Genomic DNA, 26,272 nt, shown 5'->3' with positions numbered 1-26,272 from the left:
TAGTTTATTCCACAGGATGAACACATTTTTTTTTTTGTTATTCCAGAAAATAAACAGATCTTAAACTCAGGATTCATATTAAGAGGGCAGAACCAATTATAATCTACATGACATTATACATATTCACACTATTTTCCCCCCATTCACAGAAATAAGATCATCAGTTCAGTTGCTCAGTTGTGTCCAAGTGTTTGCCACTCCATGGACTGCAGCATGCCAGGCCTCCCCGTCTATCACCAACTCCTGGAGCTTGATCAAACTCACGTCCCTCAATTCGGTGATGCCATCCAACCATCTCATCCTCTGTCATCCCCTTCTCCTCCTGCCTTCAATCTGTCCCAGCATCAGGATCTTTTCCAATGAGTCAGTTCTTCGCATCAGGTGGCCAAAGTATTGGAGTTTCAGCTTCAGCATCAGCCCTTCCAATGAATATTCAGGACTGATTTCCTTTAGGATGGACTGGCTGGATCTCCTTGCAGTCCAAGGGACTCTCAAAAGAGTCTTCTCCAACACCGCAGTTCAAAAGCATCAATTCTTTGGTGCTCAGCTTCCTTTATGGTCCAACTCTCACATCCATACATGACTACTGGAAAAATTATAGCTTTGACTAGACAGACCTTTGTTGGCAAAGTAATGTCTCTGCTTCTTAATATGCTGTCTAGGTTGGTCTAGCTTTTCTTCCAAAGAGCAAGCATCTTTTAATTTCATGGCTGCAGTCACCATCTGCAGTGATTTCGGAGTCCAAGAAAATAAAGTCAATCACTGTTTCCCCATCTATTTGCCGTGAAGTGATGGAACCAGACCACCTTACCTGCCTCCTGAGAAATCTGTACGCACCTCAAGAGGTAACAGTTAGAACTAGGCATGGAACAACAGACTAGCTCCAAACTGGGACGGAAGTACGTCAACTGTATACTGTCACCCTGCTTATTTAACTTACATACAGAGGACATCATGCAAAATGCTGGGCTGAATGAAGCACAAGCTGGAATCGAGATTGCTGAGAAAAATATCAATAACCTTAGATATGCAGATGACACCACCTTTATGGCAAAAAGCAAAAAAAGTAAAGAGCCTCTTGATGAAAGAGGAGAGTGGAAAAGCTGGCTTAAAGCTCAACATTCAAATAAGATCATATGGACATATTTTATTTGACCATTTTCCCTAAATGCACACTCTTTTAAGAAAGGAGGACGGAATATGAAACAAAACCCTTTTCAGGGTACTTAATTATACTCTGTGAGCTGAGGTTGGGCTCTGTCCTGGGGGTTTTACAAATGCTCGTTTAACAATCCAGCAGGATAAAGTGGGCTCAGTGGAAAGCTCAGTGGAAAGCTCTGCTTTCAGGCCTGGAAGCAGACTGAGGAAGATCAGCTTCTGCTTTCATGGATGTAGTTAATTTTTCCTCCAGTTTGTATCTGTAAAATAAATCCTTTTTTTTTTTTTTTTTTTAAATTTCCCTGGTTGTCCAGTGTATAAGCATCTGCCTGGGGACACGAGTTTGTCACGAGTTTGATCCCTGATCCGAGAAGATTCCACATGCCTTGGGGCGACTAAGCCTGCTCACCACAACTGCTGGGCCCAGGTGCTGAGACTCCTGAAGCCCATGCACCTAGCACCCACGCTCCCCAACCACAGAGGCCACCAAAACGAGATGCCCGCATGCCAAACAGAGAGCACCCCTCTCCTCACTGCGACCAGAGAAAGCCCGAGTGCGGCAGCAAAGACCCAGCACAGACGGAAAGTAATCTGTTAATTTTAAAAATCAAATGAATCCATGATTTTTAAAGTAGCATGATGTAAACTTGATTTTGTAATAGCTGACTACATCTTTTAGAAGCTTGGAAGATACGACCAAGTACCGCCAGTCCCTCCAAGTGAGGCAGTGTGCGGTAAGCTACAAGGAAAAGTGAGCCGACGTGTTCTGACTGCAGAAACTTCTAGCTGCTGCCTTAGGAAGCAAGTTTAAGTGTGAGCAAAGACCCTATCTAAAAGATCCAGGACATATTCCTTTCTGCCTAAACCCTGCTCTTTAGCTTCTTTCCACCAGATACGCTTTCCCACTCCATGCTGAAAAAGATGCAATTGTGAGCAATCCCTCCCACAAGTCCTAGCCCTCCGAGAGAAATGACTTCCCCAACTCGGCACCCACCCCAGATGATGGGTTCTGGACAACAGGAAGGAAGGAGACAAGAACAGGACAGAAAGAACATCAAAATAAAGACACTCCTTCCTGAGAAAGGACAGCTGGCAATCGTCCATCCATTTAAAACAATACAAAGACATTTTATGTCTGTGGTTCAAAGGTAAAAATATTGTAAAAAATAAATTTTGTAGGCTTTTTTGTTTCCCAGTGTATGTAGTAAGCCTTAAAAAAAGACTTTAAAATTTCTTTTTCTGAATCACCATAAAAATGAAAGAAATTTAGTAACTGACTTTTAAGAGAATTTTTTTAATATTTAGATCTCTGAATACTGGGCTCTAACAGAAGATCAGAACAAAAAAACTGAGCTTTATGTACAAACTCTTGAAATGTATTCTACATTGTCACATCACAAGAGCAGGGTCACTGTGCTGTGTTCACTGCTCTAACATTTCCTGGAACATTCGAGAGTGATAGCTAACAACTCTCTGCTGACTGATGGAGCAGCCTCAGAAAGTGACTTTACTAAACTCACAGATCCCAGTACAGATGAAACGGAAGGAGAGACTCTACTGCTGAGAATGGAGTCGAAGCTGACAGGTGCAAGGAAGAGCCGAGACAACCCAGTGGGGGAAGAACTGTCTGTTCCCCAGAGGTACTGGAGCACCGGAAACGCACGTGGAGAGAATGAACTCGGAACCCAAGCTCACGGCCCACACTAAAACGAAGCCAAAACGGGCCACAGACCTCACTGCAGGAGGCGAACTGTAAACTCTCAGAAGAAGACAGGAGTAAATCTTCAAAACCCTGAGCCTTGCTAGATATGACACTAAAAGCATAAACGACTAAATAAAAAATAAGTAAACTGGAGTTCATAAAAATTAAAAATAAAAAGACAACCTACAGAATAGAAGAAAATATTTACAAATTGTGTCCCCGATGGAAGTCCAATATCTAGAATATACGAAGAACACTTACATCTCAACAATAAAAACAAAGACCCAATTTAAAAACGGGCAAAGGATTTGAATACACATGTCTCCAAAGAAGATATACACATTACCAAAAAGCACATGAAAAGATGCTCAACATCATTAGTCATTAAGGAAATGCAAATAAAAACCACATGAGATACCACTTCACGCCCACTAGGATGGCTATAAAAAAAAAACAGTAAAAAAAAAAAAAACAAGCCTTGGCAAAGCTGCAAAGAAACTGGAATCCTTGTATATTGTGGTGACATTATAAAACAATGGAACCACTCTGAAAACAGTCTGATGATTCCTCAAAATGTTAGACACAGAATTAACATGTGAGCCAGCAAAGGTTTACATCTACATATAAACCAAGAGAATAGAAGACATACATCCACACAAACTTGTCTGTGAATGTTCACTGAAACATTATTCATAATAGTCAAAATAATGAAAATGAATTAAATGTCCACCAACTGATAATGTTTAAACAAACTGTGGAATATGTCTATACAACAGTATAGTATTTGGCAATAAAAAGGAAGGAGATTGATGCCATGAATGAAACTTGAAAACATTTTGCTAAATGAAAGAAGCCAGTCACAAAAGACCACACAATTCACTTGCACGAAATGTCCAATACAGACAGATCTATACAGACAGAAGGCACAGCAGTGGTTGCCAGGGACTAAGGCAGCGAAAACGTTCTAAAATTGGGTTGTGAGATCGGGGTGATGGTTGCACAATTCCGTGAGGGATCGGGAGGCACTTTAAGTGGCTGAATTTTGTGGGATGTGAATTATATGTTAGTAAGAGCTATTAAATATAAACAAAAAGGGAAAAAAGAAACAGAAAAGTTTCACACCAGCTAGAGCAGAAACATAAACCAAGAAAAGCCACTGCTGTGCTGGGCCACAGGGCAGGGAGCAACAGCCACTGCTCCTGATTGTGAGGTGGGGAACCTGCAGCGCCTTCCTGGGCCCCTCTGACGGCAGGCTCAGGCTGGGCCGGGGACAGGCAGAAAACCGAGTCAGGGGGCCCTGTCTTCATGGGGCTTAATTCCTCAGAGGGAAGGAGAGACTGGGTATGGGATCATCTCAAGGGATATGAGTCCTAACGGGAAAGAACACAGCTGTACTGAAGTCTGACCAAGGTCCGAGCAGAATGGGAGAGGCAGCAAAGTCCCAGGAGCGCCCCGGTGAGAAAGGAGGGGTGATGCGCAGGCGCACGCCGGGACGCCGGGGAGGGGCGTCTGGGCACGTGGCAGGACCAGCCTGAGCGCAGAGGCGGGGAGAGGCCCACGCGGGCGGGGAGGACTGCGCCAGGCTTTCCAGACACAGCCCGTGCCGCTCGGGAAGGGGACTGGAAAGGCCCAAGCAGGCACTGGGGACCAAGGAAGGGGCTGCTGTGATGCCCAGATGACGAAGGCCCGGATGTGGGGAAGGGCAGAGGGCGTCAAAGGAAGGCTGGGCTCTGCCAGACACAGCGGATGACAGGCAAGCTCTCACCGAACCAAGGCCTCTCTCCGAGGCCCCTAACACCATGTATCCTTTAATCAACTCCATTAACTGAGGAGATCTGAACACTCGCCTTGCTTTTAATGCTTTTATCACCACTAGCACGGCACCAGGCATTCAGAGCTCTCACTCGCAGTCAGCAGAGAAACCTGGCCCATCTCACTCCCCCATCTCCCGCCACCAAAGGACAGCCCCAAGATAAGGCTGAAAGTGCTCACAGGAAAAGCCCTTGCTGTCAGCACATGCAAACTGAACTTTCTCCAGGCCTCCCAAGCCCTTAACAGAATGCAGGTCAGATCAGCGCAGTCTCTGGCCTAAAACCTTTCAGTACAGTCCACTGGTTTGGGGACTTACAGCAAATCCAAATTTGCAAATTAAATCTTCCTTACAATTCTGAGGAAGGGCTATTTCATTTTATAAAAAATGAAAATAGTAGTAATATTTTAAATCCCTAAGAATAACATATTTCGTGGCAAACTGCCCAGACATTACAAGTAAATTAATTTTTTTTGTCTCCCCACTGGAATGAGAGCTCCATTGAGACAGAAGTGCCAGACCATTACCTGGCCGAGAGCAGAGGCTCAGTGAGGCAGATGGTGAAGGAAAGCCTGGATACAGAGACCTACAGAAGTCCAAGCAGTGGGCTTTATTTACTCATTAGAAGAAAGAGCAGTGTAGTAGTAAGTAGTAGTAGCAGTAAGGAAGTAGTAGTAAGTAGTATATAAGGAGTAACATATATTCATAATATGTTGAGTCAAGAGCTTTTGGAATGTCAACAGTTGTCCACACAAAGAAATATAAATAATCAAAGGGAAAAATGGACAACCCTATAAGCTATTCATGAAATGTATATTAAAAGAATTTTAAGGTACCATTACATATACCTACTAAGACATGGGAAACCCTTCTTTCTGGTGAGCCACACCCAGGCAGGACTGGAGGCAGGTGGGGAGGGAAGATATTTGCAGGAATGTCATTAGTGGGGACCAGGGAGGGTCTGGCTTCCTGAAGAGCACTCTGGCAAGATTAACAAGCTGTACAGAACAGTGCACAGTCTTTAACTACAGAATCCTTTTTAAAAAATACACCCCAACAAAACAGGTAGTCCAAAAGAAAACCAAAGAAAGCTGTAAAATACGTACACCTGCTAATGACCACAATGAAAACCGGGACCCACTGCAGATGACCAACAGGGCTGAGCAACTACGAAATATCAGCACCATGAAGTACACAGCCATTACAAAGGAGTACACGGACTCCTCTGACACTTTACACACGCATGTTATTTCCCTATGTACCAGGATTTTCCCCAAGAGCAGAACACGTTAAAAATCCCAATTCTGACTATGTAAAAAGGGCTGTTTGTCCTCTTCATCAGACACCAAAATGTAGAGGCTCCAAAGTTGGGTGTTTACCAGCATTCAAAATAAAGGTACTACTAAAATCACCTGTGTTTGAGAAAGCTGAACAGTCTGGACCTGTGGAAGCAGAAAGTAAGCATTCGGAAGCTGCTCTGCAGACCCTTTTGCAGACATTACGCGAGTACCAAATCCAGATACCTGCAGAAAAAGAAAAAAACAAAAAAACTGAGTTTCAAAACACATTTGACACAACACTGAAATACTTTTCCAAAGGAAATTTGTGTTCCTCAACTTGGCCTTCAAGACTATCCAATTATTATACTTATCTTTGTCTACTTAAAAAATTGCAACAAAAGTTGCTGTATTTAAGCTCAGTGTTTCTCACTGTAGCAAATCTTTACAGAAATAGACAGCTCTTCTGAATGGGACAAAAGTTTAATGGAATTTAGTTAGACTTAGCCACAAAAATGCTAGGTCTTGGCACTTAAATGAAAGATGTCACAGATACCACTTAAGATAAAGATTTCTGACTGTTTTTGTGAATAAATAGACTCCTGTCCTTCGCTCCCCGCCCCTGCCACCCCACCTACCCGGGCTTTGCTAGAACAAGGAGCCCCTGAGGACTGGCCTCCAAGCCCACAACCCTCTCCCAACAAGCAGAAACAGTCCTGAGCCCAGCAGAGGAGGGGGCAAAATTTCCAGAGGCACTCACAGCCCCCAGCCCTGGACTGCTTGAGGTGGAGGGCGTGAGCTTTGAAACCCCACTATATTTCACACTAGAAAACTGTGCAATGCATTTCTCTGCTTTGTTCCATCACCTCTCAAGACCCAAGGTGCGTTCCAGCCCTGCACTCTGCAGGATGGACAGCGGCCCGTGACAGTGGAAGGAGGCAGGCTGCTGAGCTGAACACCAACTAAGCAGCCTTACATTTGAATGACACAAACCAGGGGGTGACATTTCCAAAAGGCTTTTTTTCCTTTAATATCCAAACACCTTCATTAAATCAGCAGCCAAATTATATGACCAAAAGAAAAAGCTACTTACATGATAAGAGAGGACTCCGTGTGAGGAGGTATTAATAAATAAGGAACTTTCAATGCTTCCTTCTTCAGTGGGTAAGAAAATAATTCTGAAGGAAGTTTTCCCCATTGCTGGAATTACCTGAAAGAAAGGCACTTCATTAACCACTTGGAATGGCCCTTCTTTGATAAATTATCTTTCACAGATTTCTTTTTTTTACAATTCCAGATATTGGCATATTCTTGCACCCTCGATTTATACATATCATGGATCCCTGAGAACATCCATACAGATCAACACCCAAAAATCTAACAGAAAATATCAGAAACACCGTGGACTTAGGGCAAGACCACTCTCAACCAGCTGGAGTCATGTGTCCCACATCTTTTCTCTTCCCTCCTCTTCCTCATCCTCGTGTTCAAGGGCCAGTATCTACACGGTTCTTTTTCTACTTAAGTAAACAGAACCACCAGTATACAAATATGCTGCTGCTTAATAAAAGCCAGGACGGCACTCATCTGGACGGAGTGCGATGAACAAGATACCAGGCTCCCCCTTACACCACTTCCTGAGTCCCAGTATTATTTTTAAGAAGTGGGTATCACAGAGACATAGTAAGGAAAATAAATAAACTCTACTAGGAACCTGGATTTTCATTAAAAATTAAAGGTAAACTGAATTACTAAAATTAAAACTATTGGAAGACAAGGGTTTGGAGCTCTGTGTTGATGCAAATGAGCTTCACAAGGAACCACTCACTCTCTCTTAGACCTATACTAAGAAAACAGTCTAGTAGGCTGGCCGGGTAAAAAGATCACCACTATAAACTTGACTAGTTACTACATGCTTCAGCATTTGTAGCCATCATGAGATAAGCAATATTAAGTTTCTTTAACTACGAAAAAGTCATATTGAATATACATGCTTTTCTTTCCACTTGAATATCAACAACCACAAAATTATGAATCTGAACAACTGAAAAAATAAATGCTAAAGCAAACACACAGAAGGAAAGAGCTTGGGTAGCAGAAAACGGAGAGACAGGCAGCAGAAAGTAAAAAAAAACTGCAGGCCAAAGAAAGCAAGAACAGCTGGCAGCCCGCCACAGCTTAGCTTCCAAGAGCTGGTCTACACTCACCCTGCAGTGAACAGGAGGCACATGGAAATGTCTCGCGGCTGTAAACACGGAATTCACTACAACCTCACTCTCCCTGCTTGGGTTATAAGCATAGAGAATCTTTGCTGCAGGCTGTCCCAGGAACCTAGGAGGGGAAAGAGAAGAAAATGCCAGGGATTGTATGGTTATAAACAAAATATCTAACCATTCACCCACCCATCAATACATATATACATACGTATACACACTCTAACACAGAAAGCTGTTGATCTTCATTACACAGTTAAAAACAATCCTATTGCTAATAGAATGATCCTATTGCTAATTCTATCCACAAAGAGTCCAAAAAACTTTTTTAATTCTTTCTTTTGTAAGACCTTTATGCCAACCCACAGCAGCACCCCACTGATTTTTGTTTTAGAAGAATTCAACCCTCTAGGCCATTAAACAGGCTTCCCAGGTGGCGCTAGTGGTAAAAAACCTGCCTTCTAATGCAGGAGACTTAAGAGACTGGGGTTCGATCCCTGGGTCAGGAAGTTCCCCTGGAGGAGAGCAGAGCAACCCACTCCAGTATGCTTGCTTGGAAAATCCCACAGACAGAGAAGCCTGGCCGGCTACAGTCCAAAGTCGCAAAGAGTCAGACACAACTGAAGCGACTTAGCACGCACAGGCTGTTAAATGCTTGCAAAAACCACCTAGAGGGATCTAGGTACCTGTCTGACATGGTCTCTAATTTGAATGAAAATATATTTAGAAAAGAAACTGTACTCACAGAAAAATCCAATCTTCTTAGGGTTCATTTACTGAGTAATAAATTTAAATAGACTTTTTGTGGGGAATGGATTTTAACTAGCAAAGAGACTTTATTAAGTCTTATAAAAGGAAACTTAATCATTAAACACCATTCTTCTGAGAAAAATGAAAACTCTGCAGCACTTTCTAGCTTTGGCTCTTATCCATTTAAATCATGAGTCTTTCAAAAAACTCTAATGAAAGCTTTGGCTCCTCCATCCAAAATATGCACACAAAAGTTTTATATATACTTTCAAAACTTTCCATGACCCTCACAGTAAGAGTTTCTGTTCTTCAGCAAATACCCTAATCAGGAGACCCTGATGCCAAATCTTTTCAGCAAAGATCTCTGTCTACAAGGCGGGCTCTCACAAAGAACTGCAAGAGGAAAGGGACTGGTTTCTGGCCCACCTACCTGGAGCTACCTGCAACGTTTCCTGGAATAATTTACTCTGATCCCTACCACCCAATACCAAATTCACTCTAGTTAAGTATTGTGATAAACAGATAGCCAGAAAAAACTTCACTGAAGTCATCTCTAGTTTTAACACCCTCCGTGGCAGAGACCCAAATAGACAGTTCTCATCAGTACGGCCCAGAAATACAACCATATTTCTAAATTCAGCAAAAAATCATCTACACTATATTTGTGTTTCTCTGATTGCGTTCCAATTTCTCTGACATTAAAAATGTATGCTTTAGGAAAAATTAAATGCATACTCTTTCTCTTACAAACAATGGGGTTTTCAAAATACTGTATTTGCCATCAATTCCTTGAAGTTTTTCTTTCAACTTTTCCTCCTACTTTTCATCACAAGTCTTAACTGAAGGCTTAATATGTCCAATATGTATTTTAAAAGTCCTTAACAACCAGTAACAAATAAAATACATATCAGTGTGATTAAAACTTTGATTTTTTTAGAGTGTTCTTAAATAATACAACTAAAAAATGTCTATACTATCATATATAGCAGGTCACCTCAGAAAGCCCTAGCTCAGGAGTACTGGGCTCATTTCTGCCTTTTTCCTCAAATAAATTAAGTAAAAACTTCCATGATTTTGGGTTTTTCAGTGAATAATATGAATCAATCAGCAAAGTTACTAATACTTATCTCATTCACATTGTTGCAATACAAGATTTTTCGTTTCAAAAGACACAAATGTCTCCCAGAGCAACACAAAACTGCCATGTTGCAGAGTCCAGTAGTTATGTCCCCCAGAAACCTCAGCAGACCTAACAGAAAATGCTGGCCAAAACCTAGTTACCACTGTGCTATTTTTATCCTATTTTTTTTTTAACTCTATTTTTAAAAGTGTCATGAGGATAAGAATTTGCTTCACAAGTGACAACTGGAAGATACTCTATTAATTTAATACTAGAAAAGAATGATTAAAATTTCTTATGAATGATTAGCACTTTTAATCTCAGGACCAGAAGAATATTAACCCTTAAAATAAACCCTAAGAAGCAGGCAGAGGGTAACAGAATAACATGATCCTGATTCTGTATCCTAGAGAGAAACTAGAGCTGTGAGAAGGGATGAGGTTTGCTCAAGGTCAATGTCAAATAAACAATAGCAAAACTTGACCTAGGGCAGACAAGAAATGAGGAGAACGTGCTGGTTAAAGTGTGTCTAATGCCTTATAATTGGAGAAGACAATGGCACCCCACTCCAGTACTCTTGCCTGGAAAATCCCATGGACGGAGGAGCCTGTTAGGCTGCGGTCCATGGGGTTGCTAAGAGTCGGACCCGACTGAGCGACTTCACTTTGATTTTTCACTTTCATGCATTGGAGGAGGAAATGGCAACCCACTCCAGTGTTCTTGCCTGGAGAATCCCATGGACAGAGGAGCTTGGTGGGCTGCCATCTATGGGGTCGCACAGAGTCGGACACGACTGAAGCAACTTAGCAGCAGCAGCAGCAATGCCTATAAACTGGGCCATTTGTTAGAAGTAAGATAAAACCTGACTAATTTGGGGGGCTGTATTTTGTTATCACTGAATGACTGTTTTAAACTTTAGCAAAAAATAATGTTCCCATAACCATATCCTAGATCTCAGTTATGAGAAAAATAGCAGAGAGCATACTGGCTTAGAAATCAAGGTTTATTACCACTTCTAGGGAAATAACCAACAACCTTGGGGAAAAATGCATTATTTCTCAGCCCAAATATATGAGCATCTATAGTACATGCTCAAATATAGAGATATTTGGAAATAATTCTCTTTCAGATAACACCTATCTCTATCCTCAGTTCAGTTCAGTTCAGTTCAGTCGCTCAGTCATGTCCGACTCTTTGCGACCCCATGAATCGCAGCACGCCAGGCCTCCCTGTCCATCACCAAGTTCACTCAGACTCACGTCCATTGAGTCAGTGATGCCATCCAGCCATCTCATCCTCTGTCGTCCCCTTCTCCTCCTGCCCCCAATCCCTCCCAGCATCAGAGTCTCTTCCAGTGAGTCAACTCTTCGCATTAGGTGGCCAAAGTACTGGAGTTTCAGCTTTAGCATCATTCCTTCCAAAGAAATCCCAGGGCTGATCTCCTTCAGAATGGACTGGTTGGATCTCCTTGCAGTCCAAGGGACTCTCAAGAGTCTTCAACACCACAGTTCAAAAGCATCAATTCTTCTCCACAACCTACCAGGATTGATGTAAGACTCAACTCACAAGAGGTAAGATTGCCTTTTAGAACTGTAAACGACTACATAAACAAAACTGAATCATCCAAAGGCGATCCAAGTCTGAAACTTATTAACGTTTTCACGTCAAAAACTTTAAACATTTCTTTTCAACATGACTTACAGCTATCAGAACCAGAAACTGATGCGCAGCGCTAAGTAACACATGCAGACAATGCATACACCCATCCATGGGCACCGACTGCAGGATTTTTATACTGACAGAGTAAATATACTACAGACAGCCAGTGTCCCATGAACTGGAATTGCTATCACAGTCTAACTGTATTTACTGCTATCCCTCTTACGATATCTACCAATCTATAATATGCAAGTAGGTCCTGCATTAAGAGTTCTCTTAACCATACTTTTGACAGAAGTACAATAATCTCTTGGAAATTGACACTGATGAGGTTTTATTATAAAAACCTCATTCTTTACTTGAGTAAAAATATAAAAATTCAAAAACAAAAAAGCAGACACCTAGAATCTTATAAATACAGCAAATTCCCTTTGCACTTTTATCGCGTCTTCCTCTTATACACTCTCCTTAAAAAGTTCAACAATGTACTTCTAAATTTAAAATTCATTAGTCTTCACTGCAGCTCTGATCTTCTGACGATCAGAAGGAAACCAGACAAAATGAAGGAGGACACGCCAGGCGAGCGCCACTAACTCACCCCAGATGCTCTCCAGCACCACGGTTATTTCACTCACATAACTTTTTTTGCAACTCAAAAAAGTTCTTCATAAAACTGATGTTGCAGGATGCTAAAACAAGCAGAGTTTTTAATCCTGAAACACTCTTTTACTTCCACCTTGAAACTCTATTAACATGAAACTGAATCTGTTCAGTACAGCAAAATTCTACATCCAGTGAGTAGAACACTTCACATCTTAAACTTCACTACAACCAGCATGAGTCCTGAAGTTCCCGCCTGAGAACAACTTCATCCTTCTCTTCCTTAATTTCTGAGTTCCCAAATCAGTCCCTCACCTGACACTCAGATCACCCCCTTGATCTCATGGCTCCCAACAAGATACTGTAAGGAATTACAGCTTCCACTCCGCCTTCCCCACCTGTTCCCAAAACCCCAATCACAATAACTAACGCAGTACAGTTTTGAATCCCAAAGAACAAGGAGTAGTAAAAACAAGTGCGTAAGTGAACCTAATTTTAAAAATTCAGAAACCATTGATATGTAGTTTTCCATTAAAAAATAGCCTGCTTTATTTCAGAAAAACAAGGATATAATACCACAGACTTAAATTATAACACATATTTATTAAAAACTAAAGAAAGGACTAAAACAATGCTCATACTCTCCTTTTCACAAAAAAGTTCCTTTCAACAAGTTCTAGAAACAGTATCTCTTGATATTATCTATTTAAAATATATTTAGTATCATACATATATAAAAAATATCCTAAAGCAAATAGTTTAAGTAATAAATTGCTAAAAATTATAAGGAGAAAATACTTACTGAACTCCAAAATCTAGAACTGATGGCTGAAAATGTAAGCCTTTTCCACTAAATAGCTTGTCTGAGAAGCTAAAAAGAAAAGAAAACACAGATTAACTTTCGTTTGTTATATGCTTTTGTTGAATGCCAAGAGGCTATATACTTACGCTGATAGCTCTCACGAGATATAATTTTACTCCCTAAAACATGAGTTTGAGCTAGATCTTAAATGGTAAAATGTTAACAGTTAAATTATTTAAAGTCTAATATAATTCTACAGCTGCAAAAATTTAAGTCACCAACGTGTGTCTGACTCTCTTGCTACCCCATGGACTGTAGCCCACTAGGCTCCTCTGTCCATGGAATTTTCCAGCAAGAATACTGGAATGGGTTGCCATTTCCTTCTCCAGGGGATCTTCCCAATCAACCAGAGTCTCCTGCTGCATTGGCAGGCGGATGCTACTGATACTACTGAGCCACCAGGGAAGCCCAAGATACTCTTAGATTATGGTTAATACACAGCTTTTATAAGCATTCAGATAAAAAATGGAGATAGATTTAATTCTGATTAGGCTTCATTTCTGGATGAATTCAGGAAACATATCTATTTTCACAAGCCCCAAATCAAGAAAAAAACACAGGGATGCGAGTTGAGGGTAGGGGGCTGGAGAGGGAAGGAGCTCTGCCCTCTACTTTCATTAGACAAGTTATAACAGGAAAAGGACTGGGAGCAAGGGTTGCCCCTTCAGACTGAAACCATCATCAAGTCTGTATCTTTAAGATTAACAAATCAAATAAAATATCACACAACAGGTCATATTTTCAGCAGTTGTCAATCATTATTATGATTTCATTTTCCTTCAGAATCAAAAACCAGAAATTAATATACCCCAAAAGACACATTAAAAATAAGCCATAATGATATATATAAATACATAAAATATAAAAACTACATACAAATATATAGCATATATAATATAAAATATGTGTATCAAGAAACTATTAACTGTCATGTAACTTTTTAAGTAATTTTTTAATCCATTTTAAATCTAGCGGTGTGTACATGTTAATCCCAAACTCCCAATCTATCCCTGCCCACAACCTTCCCCTCTGGTATCCATAACTGTGCTCTGTGAGTCTGCTTCTGTTTCATAAATATTAATAAGTCCATTTGTATCATTTTTTTAAGATTCCCCATATATCATATATTTGTGTTTCTCTGACTTACTTCAGAGTCATACAAGATCTTAAAATCCATGTATTCCAAAAATACTTAGAGGAAGCTCCTAAATGTAGCATACATAGCTGTTTTCAAACAGACAAGTTTTCCCAAATAACAATCTTTCCATTTCCTCTTCCCACAAGTAGCCCTGCGCCGAGCACAATCCAGAGGCTGGAGGAGTGGACATTTGAGCTCCACACCTGCCGGCCCACAGAACTGCCATGACCCGCAGCAGGCCGGCTCCCGACTGTCTTGAAGGTGCAACAGTGCAGAGACCAGAGACCCCGTCTAAACCCTCACCTCACATGAAGGATCCCGACTGCAGCCTCTCCTCCCTCCCCTTTTCTGACTGCATGTAAGCTTCCCTTCCTCCATCCTCTCGCCTTAGAATCCCATCTCTGTTCTCTTATCTGTATCTCCTTTATTCTACATCCAGCATCATCTTTATTAATAATAAAGGTGACACTTCAGTCTCCCATCTGCCAACTTCTTTCCTTGTGTCCATGTCAGGCAGGTAAGAGGTATGCTATTTACTGGGCGTTCTCAAACCCTAAAAGGCCAGGACTAACTCAATGATGTGCTTGCAAAAACAGGCCACAAACACACCCAGCTGCCTCCAGAAATGTTTTGAAAAGCCACAGGAGGCCAATGGTCATAAAGAGTTGCCAACATCAGAGGCACCACAGTCACCCCTTCTACAGACCGAGCTGGCCAGGGCTCAGCATTCCAGAAAGAAAGGAAAACAGGCAACTTCACATGCCAAAAATTACCTTAGAAAAGTCAGGCTAATGTACTAGTAAAAAGTAGAAGAGTCAATGACAGTCTACCTCATGCCTTGCATACTGAAGGCGAATTTATCGTCAAGATTTCACACACAACTTCTGAATGAAGACAAGCTTTGGAGGATTTAAGTAATTCACCCAAGATCACATAGCTACTAAGAGGAAGAGCCAAAACTCCAATGCAGATCTGTCTGGGTCAGAAACATGAACCCTGTACGGAGTTCAAGCCTATCCAAGTTCTTGTGACCTACCCAAGGAGCCAAGGTAGTCTCGCCTGCCAGGAGAGGCAGAGGCTCTGGAGCCGTCACTGTTTAGTACTGAACGAACTGGTCACTTAGTACCGCAATATGAAAACGACGACAGGATCTGCTTACAGTTTTCAGGAGGTTAAAATGAAAGGATGATGCCTTTGCGTCATGCCTGGCACAGAACGCAATACCTATGAGATCGTGTTACCAAGAGGATGACTCTCGTCTAACAGAAAAAGCAATGGCAACAGATGCAGAGGCCAGCTGAGCTTCGGGCAGAGCTGACCCTGGGATTTAGAAGTCCCAAATGGAGCAGCAGTGATTACCTGTGAATAGAACAAGCGAAACAGAAACCTGGGCTGTCTTACACCACAACAGAGTTCACTAAAGCGCACAATCAGGAAGTTCTTCATACCCAGTGAAAGTAAGACATTTAAGAGTCAACCTAAAGCAAAAGGGTGGAAACAGCCATCATTTCTCTAGCTTCAAAGAAGTCAGAGATCTTAGAATGGAGAAATAAAACCATGTCAGTATTTCTTCTAAAAATCACAGAACAGATACATCTTTCTCCTTCAGTCAGTTTTAGCTCAACTGACTTTTACAATCTGGAAACTGGATTAAGTTACACAAACAGAGTGTGGAGCAGGAGAGCCGACTTTGCACCTACAGCAGGGACAGGCACGGGGCCAAAACAGGACAGTGACAGCAACCCGAGGCAAGGCTCGGGGTGTAGGGACCCCCTTGTCCACCCCCACTTTTTCTGCAGACGTCCACCTCCTGCAAAGAGCCATGCCTTCCTCAGCTGCAGGACATGTGGACAAGGAATTCCACACATGCTTTTATGAAAGAGTGTCTTTACCTAAGAGTATCTGACTTTATCTTCTCTTTTTTTTTTAAAAAAAAACTTTGGCCATCATTTATCTCTGTATATGAAATAAAGAAACACAGTTCGAAAAAGTGGCTAGTATGAGAGGAAAAAATTCCCCTGGAAATGAGAAGTGAAATGAGAAGGTCCCAGCCAAGAGCTCCTATGTGAAACAAGGCTTGGTCTCCTCGGTCTCCTCCTCAAGGGGGATGGGATGGATGTGCCAAGATCCTTAGAAAAGGGCTCAGGTGTAAATTACATCTAGGAAAATTATATCCATCTGCCAATATCAGGCACACCCTTTAAAAAATCCAGCCCACTAACAGGTATAAAAATGAATTAACTCTAAGCAACTGTTCTGGCCATTCACACGTGTTATCTAACCAAGGCTCCCATCTTGGGAATAAGCGTCAGGGCTCAGGGGCTGGTTCCAGTCTAGCAGCCCCCTGAGTTCAGAGCACCGGGCTGCAAGGGGTGGGGGGCGCAGCCAGCTCAGAGGAGCCTCCCCTCCAGATCATGATGCAGAAGGCCAGGCTCACGTGCCAACAGGCAAAACTCACAGATCAAGACAGTGCAAAGAGAGGGAAGGAGAAACTTCCTGCAAGAGTCACAAAGGGCTTCAGGGCTGGGGCTCCACAGACAGCTACCCTGGAGGTGCCCCCAGCCAGGCCAACAGCTTCAAGAAGCACAGGTCACTCTGAAGAACGCCATCTGAGCATCTGGTGGTGCCAAGCAAGCGGCAGAGTGCGGAGTGCAGAGACAGGAGGGCGCATGAGCAGGGAGGAAGGGGCGGGCGGATGGGGGCAGCCCTGAGACGGCTCCTGGACCCCGAGAGTGGGTGCAGCACGTGAGGTCTGCAGGGCCTGCGCTGGACCTTCTCCTCCAGGTCTCACTGGTCTCCGGGAAAACCGCAGCAGTCCACAAGCCTGTGGGGGCTGCATTCTCCCCAACCAGGGAGGAAGGAACCTCACCTTCCAGCAGAGATCTTAGAAACAGCAGTGACTACCGAAGGGACGGTGGGGCTGCCTGGTGGTCCACATTCCTAAATGGACCGGTTTTCATCTGCCTCTCGAAGTCCCGCCTACAGCCAGCTGCCTTTTATAGCCAAACTGTTTCAATGGAGGGGCGGAGAGAAAGAGCACATTTTTTTTTTAAGGTCAACCACGACAATGGCTTTGGCGTGCTGCGATTCATGGGGTCGCAAAGAGTCGGACAGGACTGAGCGACTGAACTGAACTGACGACAACGGCTTTAGGCACTGGATAAGGATGAAAAGGTTGCAGCGGTCTAGATGCTGAGGTGTTGAGGAAAAACAGGTTATGCTAATGAGCTCCTTAATGAGCCACTTACTGGGCTGTTTTTTTATTAAGAAGCTGAGCACCTATTCAGATCCCAGAGCTGGGAAACCTCTAGGAAGGTAGGGATTCCTGCACTATTAATCCCCCTGGGCCCTGAGCAGGAAATAGGGATTTCTGAGAGTCAGCTGCCATTCCCAGGGGTCCCAGAGGAATTCAGTTCTGGCCCTCTATGCAGTGGCCTGGCACCCACCCTGTAGGGATATAGGAAGCTCCAGCCTCCTGCAGCCCCCAGTCAGATGGGCAGCTTCAGGGCAAGACCTGCAGCTCCCACCAGCAGCACTGCCCGCCGTGAGGACTCCTGGGACCCACCCGTACCTGTCTGAGGGCCTTCCGTGGAAACACAAATGCCCAGGCTGCATGACTGATGAAATGAGTTCTGTAACTACATGAGTTATAACATTATAATCATGGTGCTACCAGTCGCTTTCTGCTTTAAATTAAAAAAATACTTCTCCCCAGAAGTTTACTGAAAGGAAAAAATATGAAATACACAGGCATGTCTACTTAAGTTAGAAATGTCATTCTTCCTGGTAAATTAACTTGCAAGCAACCACTTAAAAATGGAGGCAGAAATCCACATTCTTCCCCATTAAGTTCCCACGGAGAAAAAGTCATTTGGTAGGACACAATTTTCCTAGCTTCTTCTTTTTTAAAATATTATTTATTTATTTGGCCACGCCAGGTCTGAGTTGCGGTATGTGGGATCTAGTTCCCTGACCAGGGATCGAACCGGGCCCCTGCAGTGGGAGCACAAAGTCTTAGCCATTGCAGCACCAAGGAAGTCACCTAGTTTCTTCCACTAAAAGAAGGCCTGGGCTTCAAGGTCAAAGCCAAGGGAAGTTCCTGGAGCAACATCAATAGTGGTGTATCGGAGGCACCCTCAGTGAAAAGGCTTCCCTGGTGGCTCAGACAGTTAAGAATCTGCCTGCAATGAGGGGGAACCTAGATTCAATCCCTGGGTCAGGAAGATCCCCTGGAGAAAGGAATGGCAACCCACTCAAGGATTCTTGTCTGGAAATTCCAAGGACACAGCAGACTGGTGGGCTACATACAGTCCACGGGGTTGCAAAGAGTCGAACATGACTGAGCAAATAACACTTTCCCTGACAAGAGATCTGGGGTTTTAAGCCACCTGGCTGGTTGGTGGTCAAGCACTCCAAGGACAGGACCAAAGTCCTCCACGTCATTCTGTACCGTGAGTTGCTGATGACCTTTTCCAGCCACAGAGGAGGTGCTCCTCTCTCAAGGACGACCCCCCACCTCCCAGCCCCATCCTGCCTTGCCCGCCCCAGGGCTTTCACCATCTCCTTACCCGCACCTCCTCCTCCACTTACACACATGAAACTCATGCCCCCTCACTTGAGCAGACGCCCTGATGCTCTACACCTGCTCCAATCCCCCTTCTGCCCTTTGCAGTCAAACTGCCGGTGAACATACCACTGGGAGCACGCACATTTATTGAACACTTAGAGCATACAGGATGCTGTGCCAAGCATCTGATTATCCCATGGATACTGGTGCACCGATGGAGACTATTACTACACATTTTCATGCATACAGACACAGATGTGCCGAGTGTTTAAACAACCTGCCAAGGCCCACTTGGTGGCTGAAGGGGCCTGTGAGCACATGCCCAGAGCCCATCCCCATCTGCCCCCCACCCCACTTCTCTCCCACAGCCCGCCCCTCCCCTCACTGAGGCTGCTGTGCCGAGGTCGCCAAGGGTAACAACCTGGGACCTGAGTGCTGAGCTGGCTTACCCGCTCCGCCAGCTCCTCCTTCCTGAGCTGCCCTTCTGTGGTTCCTAGAAGTCTTGCCCAGCCTTCCTCCCTCCCCTGTGGCTGCTCCCGCTCAGCTCCCCTCCAGGCCCTCTTCCCCTGCTCACCTCTCCCAGGCCACCCTTTCCTCAGTCCTCACCCCCAGGCTCACCCATCACCAACAGTGTGATGCTTCCCATAGAGACATCTGGGTTCTTCTGACTGTTCAGCATCATCAGAGCTTCCCTTACCCCATTCCCAGATATCACCCCTTCTGGGCTTTGGCAAAAGGGCCAGTTACGGGTGACCCTGGCACAACACTGGGGCTCCGGGGCTCCGTCCACACACAGTCACAAGTCTGTGTGTAACTTTACAGCTGGTCCTGGGGATCTGCTCCATATTCTTGGTTCTGCACCAGAGTCAACCAAGCGTGGCTCATGGAGTCCATATTTATAGAAAGCAAGCACGTTTAAGTGGACTTGAAGGAAATGGCAACCCACTCCAGTGTTTTTGCCTGGAGAATCCCAGGGACGGGGGAGCCTGATGGGCTTCCGTCTATGGGGTCACACAGAGTCGGACACGACTGAAGCACTTAGCAGCAGTAGCAGCAGCAGCGCAGCTCAAACTCGAGTTGTTCAAGGGCCAGCCGTCCTAGTTTCAGTGGCCCTGCTTGCAGCCAGGGGGCCAGCATACAACCCAGACTTGGGCAGATACACCTGCAGGGCAGTGGCGGTGGGAGGCGGGCGGTCTCAGGGGAACAAGCACCATGGCCACGCGGTGGGCCGGGGGTCTCGGGGGAACGAGCACCATGGCCGGCGGTAGGCCGGGGAGTGCCGGGCAGTCTCCCTCCAGAACACACTCTGGCTGTGGTTCGAGCTACTAAGTCCCCTTTCTGCTTGTTTGTTTTCTGAGCCAGGTTCTTAAGACTTCCTCGAGATTCTGTCAGCTGCCCAACATCTCTTCAATAAATTCCTTTTCTGCTTAAATCAGCCAGAGTCGGTTTCTGTGGTCTGACTGATTCATTTCCCAAGCCTGTGCATCTGTGGCCTGGAGTCCTCTGCTGAGCTTCTGACTCTTGTTTCCATCTGAGGCAATGCTATCCTGCAGATGCCCCCACCCCTGGCACCCCCCAACTGTGACTCAGGATGGAGCTCAGCATCTGCCTTGGTCTCCCCAGCGGTTCACAGCATGGTCTGCCCCTCCCGGTGAGCGACAGCCAACCTGCCCAGCCCGGAGCCCCCCAGCAACCGCGACATCTCCCGGCTTTCTAACTCCACACATAGCCAACACTGACAGGTACCCTGGGACCCACACGCCGACACCATGCAAAGCGGTCCCCTCCTTCTAGTCTCACTAGCAGGACCTTACATTCAAAAGTCGTTTCATTTGCACATTAAAGAATTTTAAAATCCATAACTGGATTTACACATTTAATCATATCACAGTCCACATGCTATAAAGAACTTTAGTCAAGTGTTTAAACAGCCTTGCAAAAACCTATAAAAGAAAAGGCTGGTAATTAAGCTCATGTTTCCTATCCCTGGTCCAACTTTCTCTTTACAGCAAAGCATGGCTTCTCATCTATGAGTTGAAGATTTCACATCTTTTCCCAGGCTACTATATGTTAAAATACTTAAACATGATTTTTAAACCTGCAAAATACAAAATACATTTTGCACTCTCTTTCAGCTCTAAGACAAGTTAGCAAGAAGAGATAAGAAAGCCTCTTCAGTGATCAATGCAAGGAAATAGAGGAAAACAACAGAATGGGAAAGACTAGAGATCTCTTCAAGAAAACTAGATATCAAGGGGACATTTCATGCAAGGATGGGCACGATAAAGGACAGAAAGGCCAGGACCTAACAGAAGCAGAGGAGATTAAGAAGAGATGGCAAGAACACATAGAAGAACTCTACAAAAAAGGTCTTAATAAACTGGATGAGCATCATGGTGTGCTCACTCACCTACACCAGACATCCTGGAATATGAGGGCAAGTGGGTCTTAGGAAGCATTACTACTAACAAAGCTAATGGAGGTGACAGAATTCCAGCTGAGCTATTTCAAATCCTAAAAGATGATGCTGTTGAAGTGCTGCACTTAATGTGTCAGCAAATTTGGAAAACTCAGCAGTGGCCAGAAGACTGGAAAATGTCAGTCCTCATCCCAATCCCAAAGAAGGGCAACGCCAAAGAATGTTCAAACTACCATACAATTGCACTCATTTCACATGCGAGCAAGGTTTTCCTCAAAATCCTTCAAGCTAGACTTTGGCAGTACATTGAACTGAGAACTTCCAGATGTACAAGTTGGGTTTCAAAGAGGCAGAGGAATCAGAGCTTAAATTTCCAACATTCACTGGATCATGGAGCAAGCAAGGGAATTAAAAAAAAAAATCTACTTTGTTTCACTGACTACATTAAAGTCTTTGCGTGGACCACAACAAACTAGAGAGTTCTTAAAAAAGACAGGAATATCAGACCACCTTCCCTGTCTCCTAAGAAGTCTGTATGCGGGTCAAGAAATAACACAACAGAACATGGAACAATGGGTTCAAAATTGGGAAAGCAGTACAACAAGGCTGTATAATGTCACCCTGCTTATTTAACTTATATGCAGAGTACATCATAAGAAACGCTGGGCTGGAGGAAGCACAAGCGGGAATCAAGTCTGCTGGGAGAAATATCAACAGCCTCAAACATGCAGATGATGCCACCCTTATGGCAGAAAGTGAAGAACTAAAGAGCCTCTTGATGAAATTGAAAGAGGAGAGTGAAAAAGTTGGCTTAAAGCTCAACATTCAAAAAACAAAGATCATGGCATCCGGTCCCATCACTTTATGGTCAATAGAAGCGGAAGAAGTGGAAGCAGTGACAGATTTTCTTTTCTTGGGCTCCAAAATCACTGCAGACGGTTACTGCATGAAATTAAAAGACACTTGCTCGTTGGAAGGAAAGCTATGACAAACCTAGACAGTGTATGTATTAAAAAGCAGAGACATCACTGTGGTGACAAAGGTCTACATAGTCCATGCTACGGTTTTTCCAGTAGTCATGTGCAGATGTGAGACCGTAAAGAAGGCTGAGCACCAAAGAACTGATGCATTCTAACTGTGGTGCTAGAGAAGACTCTTGAGAGTTCCCTGGACAGCCAGGAGATCAGAACAGTCAATCCTAAAGGAAATCAACGCTGAATATTCACTGGACAGACTGATCCTGAGGCTGATCCTCCAATACTTTGGCCACCTGATGCAAAGAGCTGATTCACTGGAAAAGACCCTGATGCTGGCTAGTAAAGAATAAAGGGAAAAGGAGAAGAGAGAGGCAGATAATGAGATGGTTAGACACCATCACCGACACAATGGACATTAATTTGAACAAACTCCGCAAGACAGTGGAGGACAGAGGAGCCTGGTGTGCTGCAGTCCACGGGGTCACAAAGAGTCAGACATGACTGAGCGACTGAACAACAATAAGGAGCTTGGTATATAAACATCGTTATTTTAAACAGAATAATTTTCTTTCCTAACACATGGTGAAACATGGATGTTCAATATACACGTATCTTACATATTTATTCACAGATGACTTCCAAAATACAATCGCCTTGATATTTAAGCGGAATTAAATGTTACCTTAGTTGACGTGGAAATGCTTTTGGATGGAGAGCAGTGTGAATATTCTGGATTGGTCACAGCAAATTTGATTAATTAGATTGGTTCTATAAATGTAAAGCTTGAAAAAGCTATTACTTTCACATATGATGCTTTCAGGCAAACAGGATGTAGCACCTTCAGCTTGTATTCCAGAGGAACTTCCTTAGTTTTTCTGGTGATGGAACCACCATCACCAGAAAAAAAGCAGCGGGGTCAAATCCCACCCCACCAATTCCTTCACTTGAGCTGCACTAGCTGTTACACCTCAGCCAAGGCAGTTTGACCCAAGAAGTCAAACAAGAATAAAAAGCCTCCTAACTCCCATGGCTTACAGTCTCACATCTCACACAGGTGGAACACAGCCCATACGCGGGAAAGATGCTGCAAAGCAGGTTCAGAAAAGCTTTCTGGAAGAGGCGACGTTTCAGTGGGGCTGAGAAGGCTGGATATGTTGCGTTCAGTTGAACAGGGAGGAAGGAGTTTTTGACTAAGGGAAAAGCAAAGATGAAGGCATGCAGACTTCAGGGAGGCTGGTAACACAAAAACAGATGTACCTAAGGCGATCTTTCAGAGTTTCTTTGTACAATGAAAGAATCCTATGTAACTTCATGATCCAAAATTTTAATTCAAACACAATAAACTGATTTTTTTTAAAATCCCCATGGGAGCAAGTATACCAAAACAATCTTCAGGCAACTACAAGGATATGAGCAATATATGGGGGAAATCTACGAGAAACGCTTCCCCTTTCTGACTGTCCTGTGCAGGGCCTGCCCCCCGGCCAGCAGCATGAGCACACGGGGAGAGCAAGGACGCAAGTGCCGGGCGTTCCAGCCCCTCCGACCAGCTGGACAACGTGCACTAGCCAACAATCTCAGGGCTCTCCCTTGCAAAGAAAAGAACAAAACAAAATCCAACCTCGGAATGCAAACCTTTTTTGAAAACAGGAATAGAGAAGAAACTCTTTTAATTGGTCTGTCACAGAGTGTCCCTGTAACACACTGGCACAGACCCCATGCTTGCCTGCAGAGCGTAACTCCCCACCACCAAGCTCCTGGCTTGCTGCTGCTGCCGTTTAGACACTAAGCCGTGTCTGACTCTTGGCGACCACACGGACTGCAGCCTGCCAGGCTCGTCTGTCCGTGGGATTTCCCAGGATCCCACTGGAGTGGGTTGCCATTTCCTTCTTCACAGTTCATGGCTTATATGATATAATCCCACTACCACTCCCATGAGAACGCTGAGCTTTCTCATGCGAAGCCCAAGGCTTACTGACACCGGAGAAACCGTCTGAATGTGCCCAGAAAAAGGACTCCTGAACACAAGCCACAGGGGCTAGGGTTTTCTCTAGGGGGTGGAGCAGTGGTCATTTTGGGATGTGCTACATCAAAAGCATTTGCTCTTGGGAAATAATGGTTGCGGTTTCACAGCTTCTTCCCCAGATCTGTCAGGCTCTCCTGCAGCTGGGTATGGCCATGGAACCAGGCTCCAGCAAATGGGGAGCAAGTTTCTGACACAAACCCTCTGGCCCTCCCTCCACCCTTTCTTCCACCGGCTGCCACGCACAGACGCCACCACCTCACATCCTGAGTACCAGGCTGGTACATCCTGGGGAGGGGGGACCTGGAGGGGCAGGGCTCCTTGAAGATTGTCTGGAACCAGATGTGGCGCAAAGCACGAGAGAGGAAAAACTATCTTGTTTTAAATTGCTGGTGTTTTGTAACTGAGTTACCTTAAAGCTTAAGTCTAATTGAAACAGCTCTCACCAGAACGGCCAGTGGTCACTGCTCAACAGAACTCACACTGTCCAACAGCCCTACCCTCCAAGCTGCTGCTTGCCCTGGGGAGGCAGGTTCCCGCAGTGCTAGCCTTTCATGTGGCCCAGAACCAGAGCTTCCTGACAGATGAGAAGGCGAAATGGCTACAGCAGTAAAAGGAACCCAAATCTGACAGCAAAACAAAGACAATTCTCAGACAGTCCCTGCTGCCCCACGCGGAGAAAAGCCACCGATGATGCTGGGGGCCCGTGGTGGCTTTGGCCACACGCTGGTGCCAACTGACAAACGCCTGCACAAGAGCTGCCCCGAGGACAAGGGGCCTGGAAACTTCCTTCTAGTTCTGCCTCGTAACTGCACGTGCAGGGGCAGGTCCGTCCCGTGCGGGGACTGCAGGACCACTGTCGGACACTGCAGGGAACCCAGAGCTCAGTCCAACACCAAATACACTGCAGGGAGGACAAGGAGCAAAATTACCCTCCTCTTGAAAGACTGCTTGGAAGTTCCTCAGTTATGGATACATGGCTCCTTCCCAGGATTGACTGAAGGAACCTTACAACAGGAAACAGCCATCTCCTGCCCTGTCCAGAGCCCTTCAACAAGGTGCCCGAGTGCAGAGCTCTTGCAGAACCAGAAGAGGGATATTTTCTCTCCGTCATGCTTTGCGCTGCCTCTAGCTTCAGACCGTGTCCTGCTTCCTAGTCGGTCCAAAAAGGTTACAGCAGTGGAAGGAAGAAATCTGCAAAATTCCCAGGGCCTAGAGTCACTGGGACCCCAGCTGAGATCAACCCTCAAAAGGTGGAAGCGACTAGCTAGACGAGCACACGAGAGCATCTTAACAGTCACGTGACCAGAATTTCCGTTTCCACTACTATAAAACTAAGATAACACTCTGAAGTCCACTGTGAGGATTAAAACACAGCCACAGAGCTGTGCAGAGTGCCTGGGGTAGGGAGAGGATGGGGGTGTCAGCTCTAAAGTCAGCAGAAATGGCCAAGATTCATGTTCTGATTTCCATGGACTCTCCAAAAGCAAATCAGGGCAAGACCAAACAAGCTCCAGAATTGTGTGTATTGAGGAGGCGGGTGGCGGCGGAGGCTGAGCTGCTTCCAACCATCCCAGGGAACTGACAGCTCCAGGCTGTTAGCAGTAGTCGCCTCCCTTTCAGTTCAGCCCAGGGAACTTAATTGTTCTTAATTATACAGATGCCACTCATATGCAAATAGTCCATGAAGGGCTTTCCTTTTAAATTGTAATTTTTCTTTCTTTTCTTGAGGCACTGAAGTGTTACTGCTGAAGACATTACAGAAGAAACAATGGCCCAGAAGGCGGCCCTGGGCACAGGCCGCCCTCCCTTTGTGCGGCCCTTGGGCTGGGTCCCCTCTCACGGGCCCGGCCTGCCAGGGTCTTGTCTCTTCTCTAACTCTTTCCCCTCTCCTCCCAGCATTCTCCAGCCCAGACCAAGCACTAAATGAAGCCCACAGAGGTCCCAGAGCCCAGTGGAGAGGAGAGGAAGTCAAGATCAGCGGGCCACAAGGTACC

At 44.7% G+C, this 26,272-nt stretch overlaps 1 protein-coding gene across 1 annotated transcript in view; it reads right to left on the bottom strand.

The window, feature by feature from the left end:
* Nucleotides 1-26,272, bottom strand: part of TMEM131L (transmembrane 131 like) — a 173,321-nt gene that overhangs the window by 72,722 nt on the left and 74,327 nt on the right. Inside the window, 4 exon segments of the mRNA XM_070386671.1 lie at nt 6,083-6,193; nt 7,041-7,157; nt 8,155-8,278; nt 13,092-13,160. Of these exon segments, the coding sequence (XP_070242772.1) occupies nt 6,083-6,193; nt 7,041-7,157; nt 8,155-8,278; nt 13,092-13,160 (421 nt within the window).

This window comes from Bos mutus, chromosome 17, assembly GCF_027580195.1.
Source record: "Bos mutus isolate GX-2022 chromosome 17, NWIPB_WYAK_1.1, whole genome shotgun sequence".
Lineage (NCBI taxonomy): Eukaryota > Metazoa > Chordata > Mammalia > Artiodactyla > Bovidae > Bos > Bos mutus.
This window is presented reverse-complemented; position numbering and strand designations above follow the sequence as displayed.